The sequence below is a fragment of the Polypterus senegalus genome, chromosome 10 (genome assembly GCF_016835505.1).
Source record: "Polypterus senegalus isolate Bchr_013 chromosome 10, ASM1683550v1, whole genome shotgun sequence".
In the NCBI taxonomy this organism is placed as follows: domain Eukaryota; kingdom Metazoa; phylum Chordata; class Cladistia; order Polypteriformes; family Polypteridae; genus Polypterus; species Polypterus senegalus.
The window spans coordinates 165,515,223-165,541,976 of record NC_053163.1 but is presented as its reverse complement, the minus strand read 5'-3'; the positions used below and the strand labels follow the sequence as shown (position 1 = coordinate 165,541,976).

The 26,754-nt window shown below is 42.9% G+C and overlaps 1 protein-coding gene across 1 annotated transcript in view; it reads left to right on the top strand.

Moving 5' to 3' along the window:
* Nucleotides 1-4,816: 4,816 nt before the first annotated feature.
* The window catches only part of dbt (dihydrolipoamide branched chain transacylase E2), a 39,659-nt gene continuing 17,721 nt past the window's right edge, over nt 4,817-26,754 (top strand). The window contains exons 1-4 of the mRNA XM_039767294.1: nt 4,817-4,883; nt 7,826-7,940; nt 10,661-10,736; nt 19,489-19,670. Coding sequence (XP_039623228.1) covers nt 4,842-4,883; nt 7,826-7,940; nt 10,661-10,736; nt 19,489-19,670 — 415 coding nt within the window. The 5' untranslated portion in view covers nt 4,817-4,841. The remainder of the gene's footprint in view (nt 4,884-7,825; nt 7,941-10,660; nt 10,737-19,488; nt 19,671-26,754) is intronic.

Sequence of the window (26,754 nt, the reverse complement as noted above, 5' to 3'; positions counted from 1 at the left end):
TTGTTGTGAAGCCACTCCTTCGTTATTTTAGCTGTGTGCTTAGGGTCATTGTCTTGTTGGAAGGTAAACCTTCGGCCCAGTCTGAGGTCCTTAGCACTCTGGAGAAGGTTATTGTCCAGGATATCCCTGTACTTGGCCGCATTCATCTTTCCCTCGATTGCAACCAGTCGTCCTGTCCCTGCAGCTGAAAGCATGATGCTGCCACCGCCATGCTTCACTGTGGGGACTGTATTGGACAAGTGATGAGCAGTGCCTGGTTGTCTCCACTCATACCGCTTAGAATTAAGGCCAAAAAGTTCTATCTTGGTCTCATCATACCAGAGAATCTTATTTCTCACCATCTGAGTCCTTCAGGTGTCTTTTAGCAAACTCCATGCAGGCTGTCATGTGTCTTGCACTGAGGAGAGGCTTCTGACAGGCCACTCTGCCATAAAGCCCTGACTGGTGGAGGGCTGCAGTGATGGTTGACTTTCTACAATTTTCTCCCATCTCCTGACTGCATCTCTGGAGCTCAGCCAAAGTGATCTTTGGGTTCTTCTTTACCTCTCTCACCAAGGCTCTTCTCCCCCGGTAGCTCAGCTTGGCCGGACGTCCAGCTCTAGGAAGGGTTCTGGTCTTCCATTTAAGGATTATGAAGGCCACTGTGCTCTTGGGAACCTTAAGTGCAGCAGAAATGTTTTTGTAACCTTGGCCAGCTCTGTGCCTTGCCACAATTCTGTCTCTGAGCTCTTCAGGCAGTTCCTTTGACCTCCTGATTCTCATTTGCTCTGACATGCATTGTGAGCTGTAAGGTCTTATATAGACAGACAGGTGTGTGGCTTTCCTAGTCAAGTCAATCAGTAGAATCAAACACAGCTGGACTCAAATGAAGGGGATCTCGAGGATGATCAGAAGAAATGGAAAGCACCGGAGTTAAATATATGAGTGTCACAGCAAAGGGTCTGAATACTTAGGACCAGGTGAGATTTCAGTTTTTCTTTTTTAATAAATGTGCAACAATTTCAAAAATTCTTTTTATTGTCTGTCAATATGGGGTGCTGTGTGTACATTAATGAGGAAAAAAATGAATTTAAATGATTTTAGCAAATGGCTAACAAAGAGTGAAAAATTGAAGGGGGTCTGAATACTTTCCGTACCCACTGTGTGTGCAGATGTTCAGGGATCCCAAACAAACACGTGATGCACAGGATTAATAAAATGTACACCAATTTAAGCTGCATTTGCAGGGATGCCAGATGGAGAAAGAGTCAAAAGCATTCCCACTGAAGTATTATTGCAGGCATAACAATATAACAGGAAGAATGGGGACAATACACAATAGATAGATAGATAGATAGATAGATAGATAGATAGATAGATAGATAGATAGATAGATAGATAGATAGATAGATAGATATGAAAGGCACTATATAATAGATAGATAGATAGATAGATAGATAGATAGATAGATATGAAAGGCACTATATAATAGATAGATACTAGATGGCTGGGACCCTTGCCCGGCTGGGATGCCCCCACGCAGGAAGGGCCGGGAGAGCCAATCTATCCAGAGTGTTACCTCCCCTGGAGCACTAGATGGCAGCTCCCATGGGTTGCAGCGATGCCTCGGACTCCCGCAGGGCATTGTGGGAGTTGGACTTGGATACAGCCCAGATGGGATCCATGGGTGCTACCAGGCGGTGCTGCAACAGCTGCTGAGCCCTGGAGAACAGCTCTTCTGCCACTGAAAAGTGCTGCCGGAAGTAGGGCAACAAGCACCTGGAGCACTTCCGGTTGACTTATAAAAGGAGCCAGCAGACACCACTCAGACAGCCAGAGTCGGGAGGAGAAAAGAGAAAGAGAAAGAGAATTGTGTTGAGCTTCTGCCCACAAGATAAAAAAGAAAATAAGAACTCATGTGTGCCTGAACTTGTGTCCTATGCCTGTTTGTGTTGGGGTTGGCCTTTACAATAGATACAGTAGATAAGGCACTTTATGACTATATGGGTCATAGCCCAGCCATATTCAAGCCCTTTACAACAACATTTATTTCTATAGCACATTTTCATACAAATAATGGAGCTCAAAGTGCTTAACATGATGAAGAAAAGAGAAATAAAAGACAAAGTAAGAATTAGAATAAGACAAAACTAATTAACATAGAATAAGAGTAAGGTCCGATGGCCGGGGGGGACAGAAAAAACAAAACAAAAAAACTCCAGATGGCTGGAGAGAAAAAATAAAATCTGCAGGGGGTCCAGACCATGAGACCACCCAGCACCCTCTGGGCTTTCTACCTGGCATAAATGAAACAGTCCTCTTTGTAATTAGGATTCTCATGGAAGGACTTGATGATGATGGTCACGTAGACTTCTGGCTTTTAATCCATCAATGTAGGAATATCATGATGCTTTGATTAGGTGGTGGTGATGGCGCAGATCGCTACCACAGAAAACTGGGACAAAAAAACAAAAGAGAGAGTAGGGGTCAGTACGGATTTTAGAGCCACCATGAATAGTTATGATAATGAATTGAATATACAGAGTATCAGGATTAAGTTATGAGAAGGCCATGTTAAAGTAATGTGTTTTCAGCCGTGTGTTAAAGTGCTCCACCGTATCAGCCTGGTGAATTCCTATTGACAGACTATTCCAGATTTGAGGTGCAGAACAGCAGAAGGCCGCCTGCCCGCCTCACCACTTCTTTTAAGTTTTGCTCTTGGAATTCTAATCAGACCCTCATTTGAGGATCTGAGGTTACGATTTGGAATATAATGTGTCAGACATTCCGATATATAAGATGGAGCAGATTATTTAAGTCTTTGTAAACCGTAAGCAGTATTTTAAAGTCAATTCTGAATGACACAGGTGACCAGTGTAGTGACATCAGGACTGGTGAGATGTGCTCGGATTTTCTTTTCCTAGTTAGGATTCTAGCAGCTGCATTCTGCTCTCGTTGTAATTGATTGATGTCTTTTTTGGGTGGTCCTGAGAGGAGTGCGTTACAGTAATCTAGTCGACTGAAAACAAAAGCGTGAATTAATTTCTCAGCATCATTCAGTGATATAAGAGGTCTAACTTTAGCTATGTTTCTGAAGTGAAAAAATGCTGTCCTAGTGATCTGATGAATATGCGATTTAAAATTCAGGTTACTTTAAGGCAATGTGTGAAGGACATGTGGGCCCACAGCACAACTAAAGCTCAACCATAATAGGACCTTATTGGGTCAGAGCACAGCCAAAGTAAAACTTCTGAAAGAGCACATTATTATGTTTTTAAGAAGAGGAGCAAAGACTAAATGTAACCATCCGATAAACAGTTTTATTTATCTTAACATTCAAATCTTACACCATGGCAAAAGTGCAAACCCAGCCGAAAGGTGTTGCTATGGATGTGCTTTCCACACTCTTCTGAAGAAACAGAAACAGGAAAGGCTGATGACAAGAGACACAGCGGTCAGCCATGTAGTGTGGCAGCTGATCAATACTGGCCTTCGAAATCAGAGGACGTCCAGTACTGCTATCAGGTCGGGACTTGCAGAAACTGCTTGACCTTTTGTAATCCATCTACAGTTTGGGGAAGTCATGTCAGAAATGGTCTTACCTGGAACACCTGTGACCAAAAAGTATTCTTTCAAGTTGAAAATAAAGGCAAGTGACTCCCCTCACACATAAGGGCTAGGTACTAAAATCAGACAGCAGTGGGCACGGAGCGGTATATCGAATTTGAAACAGTTTGGCTGTAACAAAGGGACGGGGAGCACAATGTAATGATAGTTGATTAGTAAAGTCTATTAATGAACACGTACAATGTGATTAGTAAGGTCTTGAGTGCGTGGTGTGCAGTTGTTGATTTAAGAGAGATTGGCGGTATTTGTCCAATGAAACTTGTATAAATGGTAATGCCTCCTTTAATGGTAAAGCACCGTTATTAAAAAGTTATGACCTCTTTCAGTCCGGTGTGATAATTAAATTACGAACCTAAACATATCACTACACACAAGAGTGATGATTAGTGCCTGCGAATGTCATGCCAGGCGTGTACTTTACACACGTATGATTGTACCTTAGCCGTGTTTGGCTCTCAGTCTATAACCGTGAAAATCGTTAAATGTGGCTGGGTACATCTGGGCCATTTCTGGACCACAATATTTTTGCTATTGTCATAACTGAACCTTGAGTGCCTGTCTGAGGTATTCTGGACGGTTATATAATAATAATAATTATTATTATACATTTTATTTATATAGCGCCTTTCCCATGTGCAAAACACTTACAGAATATAACAAAGAACGGCAGGGTATACAGTATATAGCATTGTACTAACCAAATAAATAAATAAAGAAGATTAAGATAGCAAATTCAGAGAAAGCCAAACAGACAACATAATTGATGGTCTGCACACACACACACACACACACACACAGGTTACATGAGCATCTTGACAGAGAGGTAAACTGAGAGAAGGGTAATAAAGTCAAGTACAGCCAAAAGCCTTCCTGATCAGATGAGTTTTGAGTTGTTTTTTAAAAGAATTCATGGAGTCAGTTGATCTGATTAATTTTGGTAGGTCATTCCAGAGTCTGGGCGCTATACAGCTGAAGGCCCCGTCACCCATGGAGTTATTGTCAAACTAAATGCCGCTTTAAGGAGCCCTGCACTTAAGTTGCAATAGTTTCTGCTTTTCGGCGCCGTTGAATGAATCCGTGGAGCCATATAGTACAATACAATCTTTTTTTTTTGTTGTCTCTCCCTCACTGCAGAATGTTGAAGGTTCCTTGCGGATAATGTGGTGTCACGCTCCGCCTCTTCTTGTGATTGGCTCCGAAGCGGGGGCGTTTGCCTACATCATTTCCGGAGTAAGATGGCGGCACTGAGGGGCTCATTCAGGCTTCTGAGTCGCTTGGTAAGGTTACTGCATGAGAGACTTCTGTTTACTGCTGTACTGGGGGTAGAAGGGTGTCGGTCTTAAATGAAGGTTAAAGTCAATAGGAGAGTAAAGACGAAAAGCGACAGCGCGCCGGGGATGTAAGATCAGACGTTACAACTCTCCTCGTAACTTGCCGCGCGCGTCTCTTGTCGACCCGATTTCTTTCCTGCAGCTGGACGTCACCGCTTAAAATCACACACTTCAGAGTGTTGACCCCACCCCAGAAATCTACCAAAGCGCATACCATGTATGTATTCATTATTAAAAAAATAAGCCTTAAAAATCTCGTCGGTTTCAGTCGGTGCTTTCTTTGTGCAGCAATCAAAACTCTTTTTTGCTGTTCAGCCTCATTGAAGCGATCAAAGACTGCTTAGAGCCATTGACACGCATTTGTTACTTTCTTCATAGGGAGAAATATTTTATATAGTGGCGTTCATGGGGAGCTAAACACAAACACAGCCGCGATACACAGGTCACAGTCTTAAAAGAACAAAGGTATACTCTGGCCCGTTTGGAGTGAGCGTCCCGACCAGGATTTGTTCCTGTCTTGCATTCGACTCTCTGGGCTTTGATCAGAACTTCCAGAGTAAATTGAAGAACCTCCTGCAATATGGTGTTTATAAAATCGAACAACTTCAAGACCTGCGTGTCGTTACAAACTGACCTCTCAATGTCATGCACCGAACCGCGCAGTTTGCCAGTATAATCTTGGTATTTGCAAACAGCAGTCGTGGATGGTGTCCAAGACAAGTTCTTTTCATAAACTGCCAGTTGCTGTACCCCAGGAAGTTTTGTGACCGTATGTTAATTAGTTTAAACTTTACAAAAAAAACCCAATCAGAAATTATGCAAAACATTGAAGCCATAATTTAAAAAATCCAAATACAGTAACAAGCCGGTCTTAACTTTGGAGGGCAACTTCTCCGACGTTGGGAAGGACCTTTTACCAGTTGGGTGCCTTAACTGATTTTTTTTTCCTTTTCCACGTAAGTCGGGTTTCTGTTGTTTGTAACTGCTTAGATTTTCGAGTTTCTCTCGCTGTGCCCTGACCGATTACGGACAGAAAACGCGTAGAAATCAGTGGAACAATTGAAGTTGGCGCAGGGACTGCTGGCGGCAATATAGAACGGCGCATGCGCACGTTTCAATTGATCGGCCTTAAAGGCGGCATTTATCCGCTAATTACATGTGGTCTATCTAATATAATATTTGTACAAATGAGGAACATTGAGTTCATAAAAATTACATAAAGATGCTTTAAAATCGCGTCAGTTTTTTTTTTTTTTGTCCGGTGTCTCCTGATTAACCAGTATAATAAAACTTCAACATTTGACTTGCCTTGATGCCAAGTTATTCACGACCTTTGAGGTTTTTGGGGTTCCCCCAATTTCTCGTCCTCTCTAGACCTGAAATACCATCATTTGCAGGCGTATATTTTGTGCAGGAAATTACACCATTTTGATAAAGAGTAAACCAATCCGTGTTTTCAGCAAAAAATTATCAGAAGGACTTGAAGTTGTGCTGGTCACATCAACTGAACCCAGGAGCTCAAGCCCCAATACAATAAGAGGAGTCAAAGTTGCTGCTTTTCACAGAAGAATGGAGATCTGTAATCTGTAGGATGGTCCAGATCTAATTACGCTATGACTTATTAAGTTTATTACATAGAAAATCACCCAAAAAATCCTGGACCATTGAGAAGTGTGCAAACTGACGACATGAAGAATCGCCTTCACTCCGAACTGGAATCGTCCCCACATAAATCAAAGTCATCCAAACGAACTGGATCTGCATAATTAGATCCGGACCACCCTGTAGACATATAGAGTGTCATTTTATACGATTTGAGATTGCTGGCTTCAGTCCTAAATGCACGTCCCCTCTGTTTCCAGGGTGCCCTTGAGTACGTGCTTCACCATTTAGTTGAAAGAGTTCTGCTGGATTTACTTTATCAATGCCTTTGAGGACTTTGAAGACCCAGGTTGGGTTCCTACGCAGTCTTCTCCGATAAAGACCAAACTGGTTTAGTCCTAAATCTGTTGGAATACATGTCCATAAGACCCAGCATGCACTTGGTTGCTCTCCTCTTCCCAGCTTCAAGTGCTGCTATGTCTTTCTTGTAGCTGGTTGGACAGACCTGCATACAAGACTGGAGATGTGATCTCACTAGTAGTAACAATAATTGATTTCTATTCCACAGCTTTTACAATACAACCTAGCATTTTATTTCACCTTTTAATCGAATCTGCACATTACTTAGACGAAGAGAATGCTGTGTTAACATAAATCCTACATCCTCCCCAGAGGTTTCTTCCCTTAGGACAGTGCTTGCCATGTTGTTTTTATAATTGACGTTCCTTTTGCCCACATGTAGCACTTTTGTATGTTAAACTGCATTTGCGTCTTCTTGAATCGTTTTGCTGCTGTTTCTCCAATTTTAGTATCGCCTGCAGGATCGATTTAACAGCTGAGACAAAAGAGCGTTCTCTTACGTAAGCAGGCAGGTGATTCCTCAGCTCTGTGGCCTTCTAGATAAAAGTGTGACCTCCTAACTGCTATTCTATTAATGCTTGGAATATTTAGTAGACTGGCATCTTGAGATTTTAATGTGCACTCTGCTTTGTAACGATAAGTTCAGGTAGGTAAGCAGGGCCGCAGCCGTTTAAGGCTTCATGTGTAGGAAGAGAATTTTTGAAATTGACTCGAAGATTAACTGGAAGCCAGTGTAAGGATGTAAGGACAGGGGTTATGTGTTTGTATTTGCTAGTCTTTGCAATAAAGAATAAATGTAGCTTGACTTAAAGCAGTTTGTGTTTACTGTGATATGTAATTTGCAAAGTGGGAAAAAGACGAACAAATGTATTACTGACAAAGTAACAGACAGACCATAACCTTTCTATGAATGTCTGATCGTTCAGGTCTGCGCACACCACTACAGCACCTACAGCAGAGGTCGCCTTAGCAGATGTGTGTATCTCCTGAATCGGCCCCAGCTGAAGATCTGTCCACATCGGTATTTTAGGACAACTACAGGTAGGACACAATGATCATTTTTGACAAGTAAGTTTATATTTGTATTTGATTGTTAACTAAATAGGGCAGGCAGCATTGTCACATGTAATTGTGGTTGAATAAATCCATCCATCTATTATCCAACCCACTATATCCTAACTACAGGGTCACGGGGGTCTGCTGGAGCCAATCCCAGCCAACATAGGGTGCAAGGCAGGAAACAAACACCGGGCAGGGCGCACACACACACACACACACACACATTCGGGACAATTTAGGATCGCCAATGCACCTCACCTGCATGTCTTTGGACTGTGGGAGGAAACCCACGCAGACATGGGGAGAACATGGAAACTCCATGCAGGGAGGACCCGGGAAGCGAACCCGGCCTCCTAACTGCGAGGCAGCAGGGCTACCAACTACGCCACCGTGCTGCCCAGTTAAATAAATATGTTTTTAATTGAATTTTTATGTACTTATTATAGTTAAGGCCTAATATCGCACAACACATACTTGTACAGTAATAACATTAAAAAAGAGCAATACATTTACAAACAGCATATTAAGTAAAACTCATTAACTGATACAACTGATCAGCAAGCCTGATGGTAACGCGTCAATCAAAAAGATAAAAATCAAAGTGTGGTGTACTGAGGGCTAAAAAGGCCCAGCTGATTAAATATTGTTTCTAGATGTGTCGCTTTCAGTCGGGCATTTTAACTCTACATGCTGTATATGTGTGTATATAGAGACACTGGGGGGTTCGCCCCTTGCTCACTTCACTCGCCAACCCCCCAACCCCCCCCCAGGGCCTGCGTTATGTGCCAGCCATTTTATGTCTCTGCCGATTGCAGTTGTGAAGAGGGGGGGCTGAATGCACCCCAAGGAGACACAGCCGCTCCTCCGAATCCCCCTCTTAAACGGTGATACAATGGGAAACAAATACAGGTTACTTTTTTTTTTTTTCTTCCCTTCTGCACGATGCATCGAACATTTAAAAGCCTGTACAGCAGCCGTCCTACTCTTTGTCTTTTATTTCCGGCCCCGGGCGTAGCTAAATGTCTTGGTACAAAGTCTCATCTCGTGGTTCTCGAGGTCTTGATATTTTATCGTTTATGTACAATTCTCATGACAGTGGAACAGGTTAGCAGTAATTGCAGTAGAAAATGTGGTTAACATCCACTCATGCATGGGAAAAAAAATAACCGTTGAATACTGTGAAACCGGGATAATTTTGAAAAATACCGTGATATAGAATTTTGGTCATGCCGCCCTGCACTAGTTTATAATTTAAAAGCGTAATCTGAAAATCTAACAACATCACATTAAAGTTTGATTAATTCTGAAAAGAATGAAACCAAACATATATATGTAGATTTGAAAATAAGCCCGATTTAAAACGTGACATAAAATTTTTTAACTTTTAGGCTTAGGATTTTATATATACGGTATAGAGTAGATGTGTACAGAGCATGAAGAAAAACTAAAAATGGCAAATACAAGAAGTGCACAACTGACAGACTTGTGGAATTTTGAAAGTATTCGTCACAGGCCTATAGAACTTGACCTACTGAGGTGCGATCAGTTAAGGCCTAATCTCGCACAACACATACTTGTACAGTAATAACATTAAAAAAGAGCAATACATTTACAAACAGCATATTAAGTAAAACTCATTAACTGATACAACTGATCAGCAAGCCTGATGGTAACGCGTCAATCAAAAAGATAAAAATCAAAGTGTGGTGTACTGAGGGCTAAAAAGGCCCAGCTGATTAAATATTGTTTCTAGATGTGTCGCTTTCAGTCGGGCATTTTAACTCTACATACTGTATATGTGTGTATATAGAGACACTGGGGGGTTCGCCCGTTGCTCACTTCACTCGCCAACCCCCCAAACCCCCCCCCAGGGCCTGCGCTATGTGCCAGCCATTTTACGTCTCTGCCAATCGCGTTGTGAAGAGGGGGGGCTGAACGCACCCCAAGGAGAATTTTGAAAGTATACGTCACAGACCTTTAGAACTTGACCTACTGAAGTGCGATGACACCGGGACATCATCAGGGTATGCAGTTCAGCTTCAGTTGCCATTTTGTATTTAGGAATTCCTGAGTTGTGCTTTACAGACAGCGCTGTTACAGATGTGTACCGTTCAGTCTCACGTGGCCATGTTGGACAATGGCAGCTCCTTCCTTAAAATGACAGATTAAGGCTGAAAACTCGAGCGTTGCTGGCTGATAAATCCAAGGTTGTCGGGCCGTGAACGTATTCTCTATTCCATCTGCAATTCGTGCGTTTTAAAGCAAGTGTAGAGCACTGAAATTCTCTGCTGATTTAACACGGCTCAACAATTTGGGGGTCTCAGGTGGAAAGAAAATTTAAGTGGGCGGAAATAACCTCCCTTGCACTTTTTATTCCATTTTATTTATTAAGTATGATTGTCCTCCTTTTTCATTTGAAACTGTTACTCTTCGTTTTTTGGCCTTCAGCCTTTTTAAGTTTTTGCAGTAACCAAAACTGATCTTCATAATTAAGTTTTAAAAAAAAAGTTTGGCCCAAGCATTTTAGTTTATAACTTTATTTGTCGCATTTTAACTTGCGTTCCCTGCAATTCATTAAGCAAGGTATAACACATCCAACAGTTTCTTTTTGTCAGTTTATGCAGTTCTGGGTAGATTTGGTGTCATTGATACACAAGCCTGCTGTTCAATTACTGCATTTTTGATGTTTGCTTTTTTCACAGTTGCCGCCGGACAGATTGTTCAGTTTAAACTCTCGGATATCGGAGAAGGAATAACTGAAGTGACAGTAAGAGAATGGTAAGACAAATAAAAATGGCTGCCGCCCGGTAAGATGTTCAGTGTCATGTTGAGTAAAGCCTTCAGATTGTCGTAGAACACCATTTACCTGCTCAATCGTATCTGTAAAGTTTTGTTTTACATTCATAGTTCCGGGGAAGCCCAGTCTGTTCTGAGAGCGACCGGGCAGGACTCTGCTATCCCGTGTGACAGCAGTTCATGTTCGTTTAATTCTCACTAGCAAATGTCCAAAAAAAGGACTGAGCAGGGAATCAAATCCAGGACCCTGCTATGGTACCACCTGTCCTCTAAATGTAGAAGATACTAGTAGTAATGAGCCTACTTCATTTATTTTCTGGATTGGATAACACAGGTAGTGTGAGTGCTGTGCAGAGTGGAGGCTGGACATCTGCGTTTTTCCCAGTTGATTCTGCGGTGTGTTCTGCTCCTACTCTGTTCAATGCTTGTATGGACTGGGTGTTGGAGAAGGTCGTGGGGTCCAGTGGCTGGGGGGGCATCTGTCGATGACGAAAGATTCACAGATCTTGACTTTGCTGACGATGCTGTGATCTTTGCAGAGTCAATGGAGGCTCTAATTGGGGTGCTTGAGAGACTGAGAGAGGAGTCTGAGTGTCTGGGCTTGTGAGGGTCCAGGCCTTTAATGACTTCTTGGGCACGGCCATCAGCAGTGTGTCTGTCTGCGAAGAGAGTGTCGACCTCATCGAGAGGTTTACTTACCTTGACAGTGACTTTCATGTGACTCTTCCTATGAAGTCAATAGACGGATTGGGAGAGCATGGGGGGGGTCATGAGGTCACTGGAAAGGGCTGTGTGGCGCTCCCGAAGTCTTTAGAGTCCTGGTGCCCCCTGTTTGTGAGACATGGACGCTATCCAGTGACCTGAGACGAAGACTGGACTCCTTTGGACTCTTTGGAGAATCCTTGGCTCCCGTTGGTTTGACTTTGTGTTGCTCATGGAGTCCCGAATCAGGCACATGACCTGCAATGTGAGGGAGCGTCAGTTACGGCACTACGACCAAGCAGTGCGTTTTCCCCCTGAGGGTGATCCGGCACATAAGATCCTCATTGTTGGGGACCCAAGTGGCTGGACCAGGCCAAGGGGTCGCCCACGTAACACCTGGCTGCAGCAGATGGAGGGTCATTTCCAGAGGGTGGGACTGGACCGCGTGTCTGCCTGGGGGGTTGCAAACTGGGATCCCCGAGTTGTATAACCGTGTGGTGGGTGCGGCAATGCGTTGTACCAGTGCATGCTCCCCAACTTGACTTGATAACAACACAGTTATAATGATAGCATACGTTTCATTGTTACGCAACAATCACAATGGATTTCATTTGGCCTTTTTAACGCTGATCAACAGAAAAAGACTGTTTAAAGTCAAACAAAACAAACACATCTTTGCAAAGTGGTCTGAATTCATTACAAACATAAAACACAATAAATGATCACATACATATCCCGCCGCCACCTTTAATATGACACCCCTAATGGAGCCAATTGGTTTCAGAGGTCCCATCATTTGCTCAGTCGCCTGTCCGGTGTCTTGAAGGGCCAGCTTGGGATGAGTCTGTATGGCTGCCTGACCTGCACAACGAAGACAAAAAGAACTCAATAAGCAGCTCCATGAAAAGCACATGTCAGGGGACGGAGACCACGAAATACACAAGTCGCCAAAATATCCAGTTAAATCAGTGATGAAGAAATGGAAAGAATCTGCTGGAGCAGACCAACGAGTGGGAGAGACCAGTAGGAGACATCTGGGAACTCTGAAGGAGTCCCAAGCTGCAGCGGCTGACATTGGACAGGCTGTGCAGGCAACACTTCATCAGTCGCCACTTTATGGGAGAGTGGGAAAGAGAGAAAATGTACAGAACATCTCGGCACAAAGCACTCGCCAGACTCTCACGTCAGCTGGAAGGAGATTCTATGGTCTGATGAGACCAAAACTGAGCTTTCTGGCCATCAGACGAAATGCCATGTTTGAACAGTGCACATTATCAAAAAACGCACCATCTCCAACATGAAGCAAGCGTGTATGTGGCAGGATCTGTTAGGCTGGTGAAAAAAAACAGGAAAATCTTAAATAGGAAAACGTGATGAAGACTATTTTTTTATTATTTTTTTTTTTCTCTAGCCATCTGGAGTTTTTTTTTGTTTTTTCTGTCCTCCCTGGCCATCGGACCTTACTCTTTTTCTATGTTAACTAATGTTGACTTATTTTAATTTCTTATTTTGTCTTTTATTTTTCTTCATTATGTAAAGCACTTTGAGCTACTTTTTTGTATGAAAATGTGCTATAAAAATAAATGTTGTTGTTGTTGTTGTTGAGAAAGCTGCACCTTGGGAGAAGACCAGCAAGACAACGAGCACAAGCAGAAAGTCAAATGCTACACAGGAATGGCTTCAAAACAATCAACGTAAATGTCCTAAAATGGCGGAGTCGGAGTCAGGATCTGAGTCCATATGAGAATTTGTGGCTGGAGTTGACAAAGCTCTGTTTACTCACGATGACCATGACACCTGACAGAGCAAAGAAGAAGGGCGAAAATGGCCGAGCTGGAGGAGAGAGACGAGCAGAGAGACTCGAGCTGTTAACTTTTATATTTGTGATGAATTTAGAACACTTTGCAGAGATCTGATCAGTGACAAAAACCCAAATGAAATCCTCTGTGGTCCAAAGTTTTATAGTAATAACAATGCGAAAACATCCAAGGGGTAAATACTTTTTATTGGCACCGTATAATTATAATAACGCGACAGTCTTCGACAAACTTAATTCAGCATTGTAGGAGGCCATATCTGTCCTAAAAGCATCGAGAACAAGGCAGGAACAAACCCTGGACGTGGCACCAGCCCATTATTGGACTCACTTGCTCACAGTCACATGGAGATAATTTGGAGTTTCTAGTCAAACCAGACTGTCCAATTTTTGTGGACCGAGATCACACACACACACGGACATGAAATTCAAACTCAGGATTCTGGGTCTGAGAGGCTGTAGCCTCTTTCCAAGATGTCTGTCTTGTTTATGGACAGTTTATGGGACTTGCTTAGGGTCATGCATTGAACAGGCAGCTTTGGGATGTATACGCGTATTGGATATTTTGCTTTTTTGATTCATATTTCTTTGAAATGAAATGTTACTTTCAGAAGAAACTATATTTATATAACACCTTTAATAATGACTGCCACTTTAAAGTTACATGCTTAGATGTTTGACTTATGTCTCGGCAGATGAAACAATTTATACTAGCCGACGCCCGCCATTCAGAAATCAAGAAGAAAGAAATACTAGAAAGATCTAACCCTAGAAAAAGCCACGTGCAGCTGACCTCGACTTGATGTTTTCTTGGAGGAAGCAAGTGGATAGGACTGGCGAGCTTTGTTGGGCTGAATGGCCTGTTCTCGTCTAGATTGTTCTAATTCTAATTCTAAGACTGGTTGTTGTAGATTAACGCAAATCTTTGCAAACATTTGTCCTTGGGACTTGTTGATAGTCGTGGAGAAGACGAGTCTGAGTGGGAATTATGTGCGTTTAAATTTTTAAGGGAGATTGGTGTCGGAAGGAAGGAGAGAGATTCTGGGAATGAAGATTGTTTCGGAATTTTGGATAGCGATCAGTTTGCGCTCAATAATCTCTTATTTATATAATCTCATATATATTTCTCTTCTGGTTCGTCCTGCTTCCTCTTCAAAAAACACACACAGCCCACACGGCATTTCTCGATTCGTATTCCTCCTCTTCCAAACCCTTCCACACGCTGGCTGCGGCCTCCCATACACCCCGACGCCGCTTTTCTCGATTCCTATTCCTCCTTCAGACTACCGCGTTCCCCGCTCCTCTCTCCTGACCCCATTGGTGTCACGTCACCGCCGAACTGAAAAGTCACGCGGTCAGGCTAGATATAGGGCAGTGACGTGACCGGGTTTGAAGAGGAAACAGGACATAGAAAGCACTTCGTAAATTGCAATTTTTGCTCTTTGCAATCCAAATTCTTATCCTCGAATAAATGAAGATGCTACACTATCCAACTCATTACCGCATGGACAGGTCATATGAAAAAGACAATTTCCTCTCGGGGATTAACTAAGTACTGTATATCAAATAAAAAAATCTCAGAAATCAAAGTGGTCCCATTAGAAATCCTCGGTGTTTCTTTTTTAACCACTAGGTGGAGATGTTCTAAAATAACGATGCTCTTGTGTCTCAACATTCAGAGGCTTTGTTCTGATTTTTCTTTGTTTTATTAATCTTATTATTTCACTTGAATTCAGCTTTTCAAGTGCAGTCCAGTTCTTGCACTTTAATTCTCTACCCAGTCACTCAGAAATGTAGTACTTGAAAACCAGCAGCATTACATTCAGAGGCAGCTATCATCGAAGTGTTAGTGGGCTGACGCCCGGTCCAGGGCCTGTTACTGCCTTGTGCCACCTTCTGTCCCTTTGTGCCACCTTCTGTCCCCAGGACTCTGACTAAGAAGGTTTGAGAATATTATGCAGTGCAGGAATCACATAATTTTAAATGGCAGAAATGAGTGAAAAGTGTTGGTGCCATGACACAAATCTTACCAGTTAAGATATTCAAGCACTTGGGGCATGAGCATGATTATAAAGAAAAGCAGGCGCAATCGGAGCACAATTCTGATTTTTGTTTCCTTCTGGGAGGCGTCATTGATGGGTCCAATTGTCTTCTGAGTAACATAAACGGTGGCAGAAGAGCTTCAGTAGTACTCCTCTGGGTTCAGATTCTAAACATTGCCATCCTGGCTGGTGTTTCAACGGCTTTGCCACTGATGAAATATAGTGAAGATAACCGATGAAACAATCGAGAGAGATCAGAGGCGTGTTTGTATACACCAGGGGTGTCCATCCCTGGTCCTGGTGGGGCGCAGTGGCTGCAGGTTTTCATTCTAACCCTTTGTCTAATCAGCAAGCCGTTTTCACTGCTAATGAACTCCTTTTTCCCTTCATTTTAATAGCCCTGTTTTTAAGGATTCAGTCCTCTGAATTGATTTGTTTCTTCATTAAATGGCCGCCAAACGGAAATGAGACGTGAAACGAGCTGACCAGCTAAATGGGAATTTCACTCCAACCAGTTTCTTAATAAGAGGCCAATTCCTGCTGTTCATTAAAGTCACTATTGAATATCGTGACTTGTCGCTGCTCTCGTTCTACCACAGCAGACTCTTGATTTTCAGGTCACCATCAAGATGTTTTGGTGACCTGAGCAGACCGACATGACCGAAACCTTCACCTTTATTTTCAGGTTAGCTGGTCGTGTGGCAGCTTGTTTTGCGTCTCATTAAGTAAAAAAACAAACAACTAAGGGGGTTTGAGTCGCCTCAATTAAAACAAAGGTAAGCCAAGTTAATTAGCAGCACAAACGGCTCCCTAATTAAGAAGATGGTCAGAATGAAAGCCACTGCGGCCCTCCAGGACTGGAGTTGGACACCCCTGGTATACACCATTGTGGCACTTCTGTTTGAAGCCGACACTTTTAAGTCTGATGAGTACGCCACGTTTATGCTGTGCCTTTTTAACTGGAGCAACACGTTAGTGTCGTGCTGACACAGGAATCGGCTCTTGAAAGGGCAAAGGCTCGGCTCAGGGTTAACGTGCGAGAGTCCGTGCTGATGGAGATGAGTACAGCAGGACCCCATAATGGAACACAGTTTATACCACGTTGACGAACAATATAAATCATAACTTTAAATGTATGGTTTCATGTCAGGAAACGTTCAAAAGCAAAGCTGTGACGATGCGAGTTCGACTCCATCCCCCTATTGCTGTTCAGGAGCCCTTGAACCCAACACCGTCGATAATGTCACCGAGATGAGCTGACACATAGGGACAAATCTCTCAAGGCCAGGGGATATTCCATAAAGTGCTTTATTCAAAAACAAAAAGTGCAAAAGTGCAGCGTCAAAGTTCAATAAATAAATCCATAAAAATCAAGTGTCCAGTGGGGTTAAAACCATCGACAATAAATACATCCTTTAAAATCTGAGGTAAAAATGTAGAAGTTAAAAACGCAGTCTCTCGCACAACCTTCTTGTTCTCTGGCCCACCTCCATCACTCTCTCCCCGGCTCACCATTACTTGCAGCCGCGGAGACCCAACAGTCACGAGCTCCTTCTGTCAACCTCCGTCTTGGCCTCCAAACGGACGTCACTGCCAGACCGACGAGGCTGGCTCTCCTCCCGTGATCTTTCGCGCACCCGTAGTCGCTCCTCAGATCCAGCGGGATGACACCTCTCCTGCTCACCCCACTCGCTAATTGTCAGTGGGGCAAACTTGCCCCCTAGAGCGCCTCCATCTAACGCTCCTTCGCGGGGCCCCCGTTCGTTCTGTCTCTCTCTTAAGGTGGCCAGATCATCCAGCCTAGACTGCCATTGCCGTACTTTAACCTCCTTCTCACATCGTTCTCCCTCCTTCCATTTCTTTCCCCGATTTATCTCTTTTGTTTTTTCCACGATTCCTGATTTATCCCCCTCTCTCTGCCTCCGTGGGCACAGCGTCTTAATTACCCACCGCAGGAAGCCAATGAGGCAAACAAGAGTGACCGCACCCTCACGTGCAGGTGCGACTCGCTCCAATCACCCCATTAACTCCCCGCGGTTGTGCAGTCGCGCCCACGGAGAACGACACGGCTATACGGATTTAAAAAAACGGACTTTTTTCAGAAGCCGTGGACCCGCTATACCACAAAAGCAACGATAAATGGTAATTTAGGAAATTGTAGATGAAATATGGTTATTTTGTAAGATTGCAGCTAAGTCAGTCAGTCAGCCAGCCATTGTCCAATCCTACCATAGGGTCACAGGGGTCTGCTGGAGCCAATCCCAGCCAGCACAGGGCGCAAGGCAGGAACAAACCCCGAGCAGGGCGCCAGCCCACCGCAGTGCAACTAAGTTACCTCGTTTATTCCATATTACAATATACTGACATTTGTCGAAATGGAGCGAGCCAACGTTAAATTAAAAAAAAAAAAAGACTTGGCGATTCTGAAAGAATTCCTCCACTAAAATTCTGCCGTCCAGTTTTGATGCTTTTGTCATGTAGCGTTCTTTAATGATGCGTATTACGCTGCAGAAACCGATTATTAGAACTGCAGAGAGACGTGTTGAGTGCACGCCGTCCATTGTAAGCAGTTTCACCCGTCAGTGCGTCACTTCCGAACTTTGTGAAGGGGCCCATTAGCTCAGGGAATAATTAAAAGTACAGATTAACTTCATCTATTGAACAGAATGCACAGATTTCAGTTCTTTTTTTTTTTGTAAGACATTGGAGATATTCTTTAAAATGACGCCCTTGTGCCTCAACCCCAGAGCAGTAACCACTTTGTTGATTGGCCTGATTGTTTCATTTGCATTCGGCCTTTCACGTGCCGTGCAGTTCTTGCACTTTCATTGTCCGCCGCTCGGCCGGCCGCTCTGAATGTTTGCGCTTTCATTAACGTGTTGCTCTTTGTCTCCGGAAGACATTGCCATTCTCTTGGGTTTTATTATTTTTCTTTTTCAATTTTATGCCCCAGCACTGTTTAATAAGTGCTTAATTTGCCACCAGGGAGTTCCCTTAGTGACCAAACTGAGTCACATGAAAAGCAAAGGGCGCAGAGGCTTCATGTCCAGTGGCAGATGTTCCAAAACATCCTGTTTGCCTTCACAGTGGAAAGGAAGAAAAAAAAACACACACACGTATATATGTCACATTTTATTGCAAAGGGTCAATTTATTAATGGCTAATAAAGGGTTTAACTTTTTTTCATATTTTTTTGAGTAACCGAAGCAGCAATTAAAGGTTTGAGAAGCTGATTTCTAAAGGTGCTTGACCGTTTCTTTTCATGGTTCAGCTAGTAATCCGATTTTGGTTTAAGAATCGGTCGATATTGAATCCTTTGGATTTGTCTTTTTCATTCGGAGGTCCGTAACACGAGAGACTTACTGGGAGTTTTGTTTCTGGTCATTTCGTATTTAACTCTTTGTCAAAATTCAGGAGTAGAGGACGGTAATCAGCTACAAACTGCAACAAAACTCACCCTTATGTTTTGCTAGAAGGAAACTTACGTAGCTTTGCTGATTGAACCTCGATTCCCTACGCGTGCATGAGTAGCGAAGAGCATACAACCTCGAAAATGGCACCGACATCTGGCGAGAGAGCAAAGCAAAATACTCCACGGACGTTTTACGTGATTTTGTTGAATAGGCTCTGACCCGTCGGACCCCGAGTTTGATACGAGTGATCTGGAGATGGATATCAAAAACGAAAGTGAGGTGCCAGCATCATCTCGATCGGCCCCCAGCTGATCGTGTAGCTGATGTGCCTACAGCAATGTTTGCCTGTGAGGACCACCACTTATGATGACAAACCATAATGCGTCACTCTTCAGCCGCCACCATCACCCACCTGCTGTGCGAAGACAGCCAGGCAGCTGGCCCACCACCATTAAGGTGCCCCCACACAGCCACTGCCGCCAGAGATGCTGAGCAGCTCGTAGCGACAGACGTTTTGTGTTGACTAATGTGTGAGTCCATTGCTTTGTGTGCTTTCCAGAAAAGTGAGTTTTTTGGAAAAGATATTCATCTCTCAAAAAGTGAATTTGCCGAGCCTCAGGTTATTTTATTCCACTCGATCAGGCTGATCCACCTTCTGTTATTCACTGTGTGCCAGTCATTGTGTTCACGTTGATGCTGTCGGGTCTTCATCAGAGGCGTCCCGACTTACTACTGACTTGTATTGTTTCTCTGATTGGCAGGTACGTGAAAGAAGGTGATACTGTGTCCCAGTTTGACAGCATCTGTGAAGTTCAAAGCGATAAAGCATCTGTCACCATCACCAGCCGTTACGACGGCGTGATTAAAAAGCTTTATTACAGCGTCGACGACACAGCCTTCGTGGGGAAGCCGCTGGTAGACATTGAAACGGACGCCGTGAAAGGTAGTTATGGCCTCTTGGGCAGGGCCTGTTTCTGACTTTACGGCACAAGACGTCTCATTCATGACCACTTGGCTGACGCATACTTTGCATTTTTATGGCTGACACTGGGGGCTGTTATTTATTTATTATTTTTTCTTTTCACTCACTGCCACCCTCAGAGCTTTTAAAGACCCCTGTCACCACTCACACTGCACCTGTATTTTTTTTTTTTATGCATTTCTGAAGTTAAATTGCTATTTGAGAAGTGCTTGACAGGTCTGGATATTCCCTTATTTCTAATCACATGGCAGTGCCATCTGACGTGTCACCAAATTCCTGGATGATCAACGACTGTAATGCTCTCCATTGGGTCGTCTGTTTTCTTTTCCTCCCATTCATTCATTACAGACGGTGTCATGGAGTGTAGGTACGTTTCCAGGTGTGGATGACATGCTAGGCCAGGGGTGGGCAATAGTCAGTCCTGGAGGGCCGCAGTGGTTTTCATTCCAACCCAACTGCCTAATTAGAAACCAATCCTTGCCAAGACCTTTTTTAATTGTTTGGCTTGTTAGTCTGCAATGCCAGGTTCTTATATTGTAGTTTTCCCTTTCCAAGGATATCATCCAAATGATTTGAAGCCTAAAATGCATAATTGTCAGTCTGTCATATTAAGTGTTTTATGTAGTGCAGGATGAATCCCCACAGGCGTAAACGGAAACAAGTTAGATGGAGAACTGCTGACTCGTTTGTCATTTGCACCTTGTGGCTAATAAGAAGCCATTAATAAACAGTGACTGCAGCTGTTTAAGGCTGAAATGAGCAAGTAAGGGTGGGGAACCTAAACAAGTGAGACCACTAAAATGGGGCCATAAGTGGTGCTTCAGCAATAATTGACTTCTCATTAAGAAGCTGGATTGGAACCAAAACCTGCAGCCCCCCAGGACCAACGCTGCCCATCCCTGTGCTAGGCCATTGCAGGAAATGCATGGAGTACTCGGGAAATTTACTCTTTCCTGTCGAGAAAATGAAGGCTTTTGTTGGCCAACTAAAAAGATTACGATATGTAGGCCCCCCCTCTTCAGGCAAGAAAGTCTCCATATTCTAATTGGTTCAGTTAGCCAATAAGAGGTGTCGGTTTGCTTGACTTGTCATTGCTTCCATAATGGCGAACACGGAGCAACTCCCTGCTGCTCTAATTCTCCTAAACCCATTGTGTGACTTTAGGATTTTAATGGAAATGAAGCATCAATAACTGCGTAAGACAGGGGTCCTCAGTCACAGTCCTGGAGGGCCGCAGTGGCTGCAGGTTTTTGTTCTCACCCGGTTGCCTATTTAGAAAGCAATTCTTGCCAATACTTTAATTTCATGGGCTTGTTTGTGCTTTAACTCTGCTGTGTCAGCTCATTCACATATCTTAGATTTTCTTCCCCTTCCTACGGATCTCATCCAAATGATTTGAAGGCTAAAATGGAGGAGTAATTCTCAGCCCTTCACTTTTTTCTCTTCAGTATTTCATTAAACCCAATGGTGCATGATGAATACACACAGGGGTGTAAATGGTAAGAGACTCAATGGAGAAATGCTGCTGGTGTCTTTTGTCATTTGCATGTCATTGCTAATTAGGTGCAAATTAAAAACCGAGAATACGGCTGTTTACGACTAAAATAAGCCTTAACGTGCGAGACAACAAAAGTGAAGCAGAAGTGTCGCTGGAATTGGGTTGGAGCAAAAACCTGCAGCCACAGCGGCCCCCCAGGACCGTGATTGAGGACCCCTCTGGCATAAGGCCTTCAGTATTTTGAGCATCAGATAGCAAGTCTATTTTTTTGCGTGTTTAAGTGATGTGTGCTTGATTGGTCCTATTTAAGCAAAAAGATGCTCATTTGATTAACCATTTTAAAGCAATAAGGTGCTCTGTGGCCAGTTATTACTACAAGAGCGGTCAACCTGTACTTCACTGCCAAAGTGTCAATCTGTGTGATGTCTGCTGCTCGTAATACACAGTTTATTATTATTATTATTATTTACCATGGTGGCCATTTCAGTGCACTTACTTGATCGGGATGGGCAGATGTTTTTGGTGATAGGCCAAATTGTCAATAATGTCTCCTACGGTGAGTCCCATAAAGTCTAAGTGTGGGATCTATTACATGTGTTAGTGACAAGCATGGAATTTAAAACACATGTCCAAAGAAATAGTTTAATTGTAAAACATCTCTCTATTATAATAAAAAAATCTTGGGACGAGACGAAACTTTTGGAAGGAAGTCCCACGAGACGGAGACTTACCATGAGATTCTTTCCAGTCACGCCATACTTACAACTATTTTCAAACAAGACTACGGTCATCAGGTTCATTCCGGCACTTAACCTGAACAGACACCAATCCATTAATGGGATTACTTATGAACACACACACACACTTATGAAGATCCAGTTTAGAATCACCCATTCATTTAACTATTGCAGCAAGAAACGAAGTCAAACGAATTAACGTGAAAATTGTCGATTGGTTACTCAGCAAATTGATTAAATGCGTACCAATAGACTCTGCTGAACCAGTTGGTGATGATGCAGAAGATGAAAACATCAACTTACAATATCCCGTAGAGTATCTACAACCGTTAACACCGTCTGGTGTTCCACCACACGAATTACTATTGAAAGACGGACGTGTCGTAATGTTATTGCGTCATTTATGTCTGAGTGATGGACTATTAAAAGTTGTATTAAAAATTGGTCAGACAATTCTAATGTAAAATTTTAACAGGCGACAAGAAAGGTAATGTAGTACACATTCCGCAAATAACATTAGACACAAAAGGAGATCTTGATACGCCATTCTTATTGAAACGTTTACAGTTTCCCGCTAGAATCGCTTTTGCTGTGACAATTAACAAATCACAGGGACGAACATTTGAAAAAGTCGGTTTATTTATTAGAGAGAAAGAAACGAAATTCATTCACGGGAAGTTATTTGTTGTGTTGTCACGATGTGAATCCAAACACGGAATCTAAATTCAAACCGATATTGACGAGAAGTTAATTCCAAATACAGTGGTACTTCGGTATAAGTCCTTAATCCGTTCCAGATCCTTTGACTTCTACCAAACAGGACGTATACCAAACACATTTTTCCCATTAAAAATAAAGGTATAATGATTAATCTGTTCCCATGAAAAAAAATCCTATTGCTATTGGCATATTATACATTGATGGGGTTGTATAAAATAATTTAAACACTGCTTAATACTAAAATATATAAATACAAAAGCAATTAGATGAAAAAATGAAAATGTAACCTCACTTTACTTTTTAATAACGTTTTTCACAATCGATATCGTCGTTCTCGGCATACGGTATGCAGCAGCCATGTCCCGGATATGCATGCCACCTTCATACTTTTCAACAATCCATTCAAATTTACGTGAAAATTCACAGAGAGTTATAGCGCGGGTTGTTCACTGAATGCTAGCAACTGGCGTACTGACGCTGGTGGGCAGTCGTCGTTTGTCTCGAGAGATGTGAACAAGGGTAGCGCGGTGTTCTAGCACACGAGTCGTATTCCAAACAAAGGTCGTATACCAAGCAACATTTTTTGCGTCCAAGCAGGACGTATACCAAGTTAGACTTATTCCAAAGCGGACTTATACCGAGGTGCCACTGTATTATTTTAACCGAAGTCTTAAAGTAAAAGTGGAACTAATGAGTATGTAACAATACCCATGAAAATAACAATCTTTTGAAATCGTATATCCGGTTAACCAAACCCGGGGGTTGGCGAGCAGGGGGTGGAGCCCCCGAGTGTTATTAAAAGATATTTGGAGTAATCCTCAAATGCCAATAAGAAAGTCATCTTAAGTCTGTTCGAGTTTTGTTAATATCAGCTGAGGTGCCGAGTATACCAACTGTTAATACATTTCAAAGATTTGTGTCTGTTAGTACACTTCTAGATTTGCTTTTTACTCATTTTAATGTGTGAGAAGTCCTGCTGGCAGCTTTACGTGCTACCAGAGCTTGATGACGTGCGCACCGCAGGCTTGCAAAGCCTTAGAAACAAACCTGAGTCAAGTTCAGCCTGTAGAAATTGAAGAAAGAAACTTTTTAGTAAGCATATTTTTTAAGTTGACCGTTGCTGTGCGGTTCACATACTTCCAACTGCAAGACTTTTGGAACGTTGTCCACGTTAACAGTAAAAGGATATGGAAGATAGTGCCAAATCCATGTTGTGGCACCTAAAATCCTAAAAGAGAGATTCAGGTTCACCACGAAGGATGGCAGCCTGAACAGCTTGTCCGATGAAGTCCGCACTTCTATTAGGAAAATGAACAGGTTTGGATTCGGACTATCATAAAGTTTAGAGAATGGAGAAGAAGGTAACTGAACTGTGCTATACCAATATGAAATGCGCTCACCTGAACGCTGTAACAATCGAACTCTTCTGACTTGGCAGTAAAGCGTCTGAAAACCAAACCAGCTGCCTGAAGCTCTGGTTGTGATGCTGCTGCTTCTTGTCTGACCACATGAATAGTCCGGCTCGGTCTTTTCTCCTTCTAATTGCTCTGTCACATTTGTAAATGGTACTTTCAGTACTGACGGCGACCCCTAAATGGGAGCAGCTGAAAGAAGGCGGCGGCGGCGACTTTTAATACGGATTTGTGAATCAGACACCCCTTCAGCGATGCCAAAGATAAAATCGCTACATTTGGTTGATGTGCCTGCTCGACCTCCTCCAGACAGTTTGGTCCTGCACCCCTTACCCCACCATTCAGACCCTTTTGCTTCAAATCTTCTTTTACTTTATCCATCCACCTGCACTCTCTTCCCCTGTACTTCCATTAGATACATTATTACAAGTTGCCTTTCATGAAATGCTTGTTGGGGTCCACAGGGCAAGTTAATGGAGTGTGGATTTGAACTTTTGCTCCCTTTTTAAAGCACCATTTCTTATTTTTGTTTTTTGTTTAGCAGGGGTTGTGGTTAGGGTTGGGCACACACTAAAAGTACAAAGGAGGACTGTGTCGAGGGTGCCATTACCCAGGCAGTCCTCCACTTGGATGTGGCATTTTTCCGTCCATTTCCCACTGCTAATCTGCCATAAGCCCTTCTCATTAATTGCATCCCATTCTTTAAGCTGCCTTCTCAGTTTCCCAGCTCTCTAAGTCTCTGAGTGGATTGATGTGAAGCAGCTGACACCTTTCAGGAATAAATGAGGAGCCTCTTGAGCTCTCAGGCCTGCCAGTGTCCAAACTCCATCAACGTGCCTTTTATCTTTTAAATAGAAAGTGTTAGGTGCCCAGTTAAGCAGGCAATGAGTTTACTGTGAAAGATGGAGGCAGGACACTTTAGGTAATCGCTATTCAGAAGGTGATTGCTGAAGCATTAAGCTGAGGAGACACACTGCATTTTCCTCGATTTGAAATATAATCCATGTTTAAGTTTAATGTAGATTATTGGGCCCGATGTCAAGCACACACTACTGCCACCTGCAGGTAAGGGAAGAAAAAGACTCAGAATGCCAGTCAAGTCACCAGAGTAACTCTGCCACCAGCAAAAGAACCCCAGACCATCACACTTCCTCCTCCATGTTTGACACCAACTCGAAGGCGTACAAACACCTGCGTGATGAACCAAAGTTTTCAAAGATGGACTCATCAGTCCATAAGACTTTCTTCCAGTCTGCAGTGGTCCGCAGCCCGTGTTGGAGCGCACCTTGCCTCCACTTAGCTATCAATGCCTGTTTGTTCAACAGACGTTATCATCTACAGATTCTTAAGGAGTAACGTTTGACGTTTTCGAGAGAGAGAGAGACCACAGTTACGTGTGTTTTAGAGGGTAGCTGCTCATTGGCAGAGATATCACGGCTACCTGCTCTTCTCCCTACGTGGAGGACGCTCTCCCGTCAGAGATGAACACGATCAGATACATGGCCAACGTTTGACGTTGAAGCGTTTTTGACATTTTGTTTTATTGCTTTTTAAAGTTTGTCCTGTTTAACTACTACGTGGGCGAAGCCGAGGGGGACAGCTAGTTTGTAATATTCTGAAATTTCCTTTTTTCAGTTTTTGCCAACCTAAACCTTACATTTAAACGCCTGCTTACCTTTTCACCATTTTTGGTCAGTCATTGCATGTCAACTGATTACATTTTTAAGAAAAACTGAGGTGTTGTAAAACGTTTGACTGGTAGTGTATGTTTATTTTTGCTCCAAATCTTCACCCTGGACGTCCATGTGAGTTTCTCTGATTTGGAGTGAGATCGTTCCTTTGACGGTAGTGATCACAGTGCCACAAGCGGAGTACAAGAGTATTTAATACGGTATATCCCAGTTTACCTTTCTGGGGACCTAACCCTGACATTCATTCTCAAAGACTTCGATAAAATTAGTGTTCAAAAAATCTTTTCAGCTATTTAGGTAGTCCAGTGGTTCTCAAACTGTGGGGTGGGGGGCACGAAGTAACAAAAAGGGGGGTGCAAAGATGTGAAAAAAAGAAAACAAGAATCAAAAATATGAAAAATGTATCTACTGAAACCAAAACAAATGAACTTAAACTACATTCTGATACTAGAAAAATAAATATTGAGTTAGATAAATGTCGATAAAAGTTAAGTAGGTATAATAAAATATGCATCTATGATGTATCATTAATTAAAAAAGAACAAATTGGTATTTGTGGGCTCCTTTAAAAAACGTTATGAAAACTCGAGTCACAAATACTTAAAGGTTGAGAAACGCTGAGGTAGTCACTGCCTTGAGAGCTCGAACGTAAATGAAGAGGACGGCATTAAAGGCGAAAGAAACCCAGTTAAGCACATCTTCACACAGATGGTTGTGGGAATCGAGAGCAAACTACTGCTCAGTGTCCCTGTTTATCATAATGGAAGTATGTTCAAATAGTAGACCTCTCATAGAGTTGTCTCAAGACGTGTAAATAGGCCAAGGAGTCCTAGTGGACCTTCACCGTTACAGATGACCTTACACATGAAAGGTGACTCCAGCCTGGCCCATCCTTGCAGATGAGGCGTTTGTCTTTTGATCTGATGTGTTCTTGCCTATTCTCTTGAGCCTGAACGTGACTCACCGAGCAGCTGTGTCCGTGCTTAC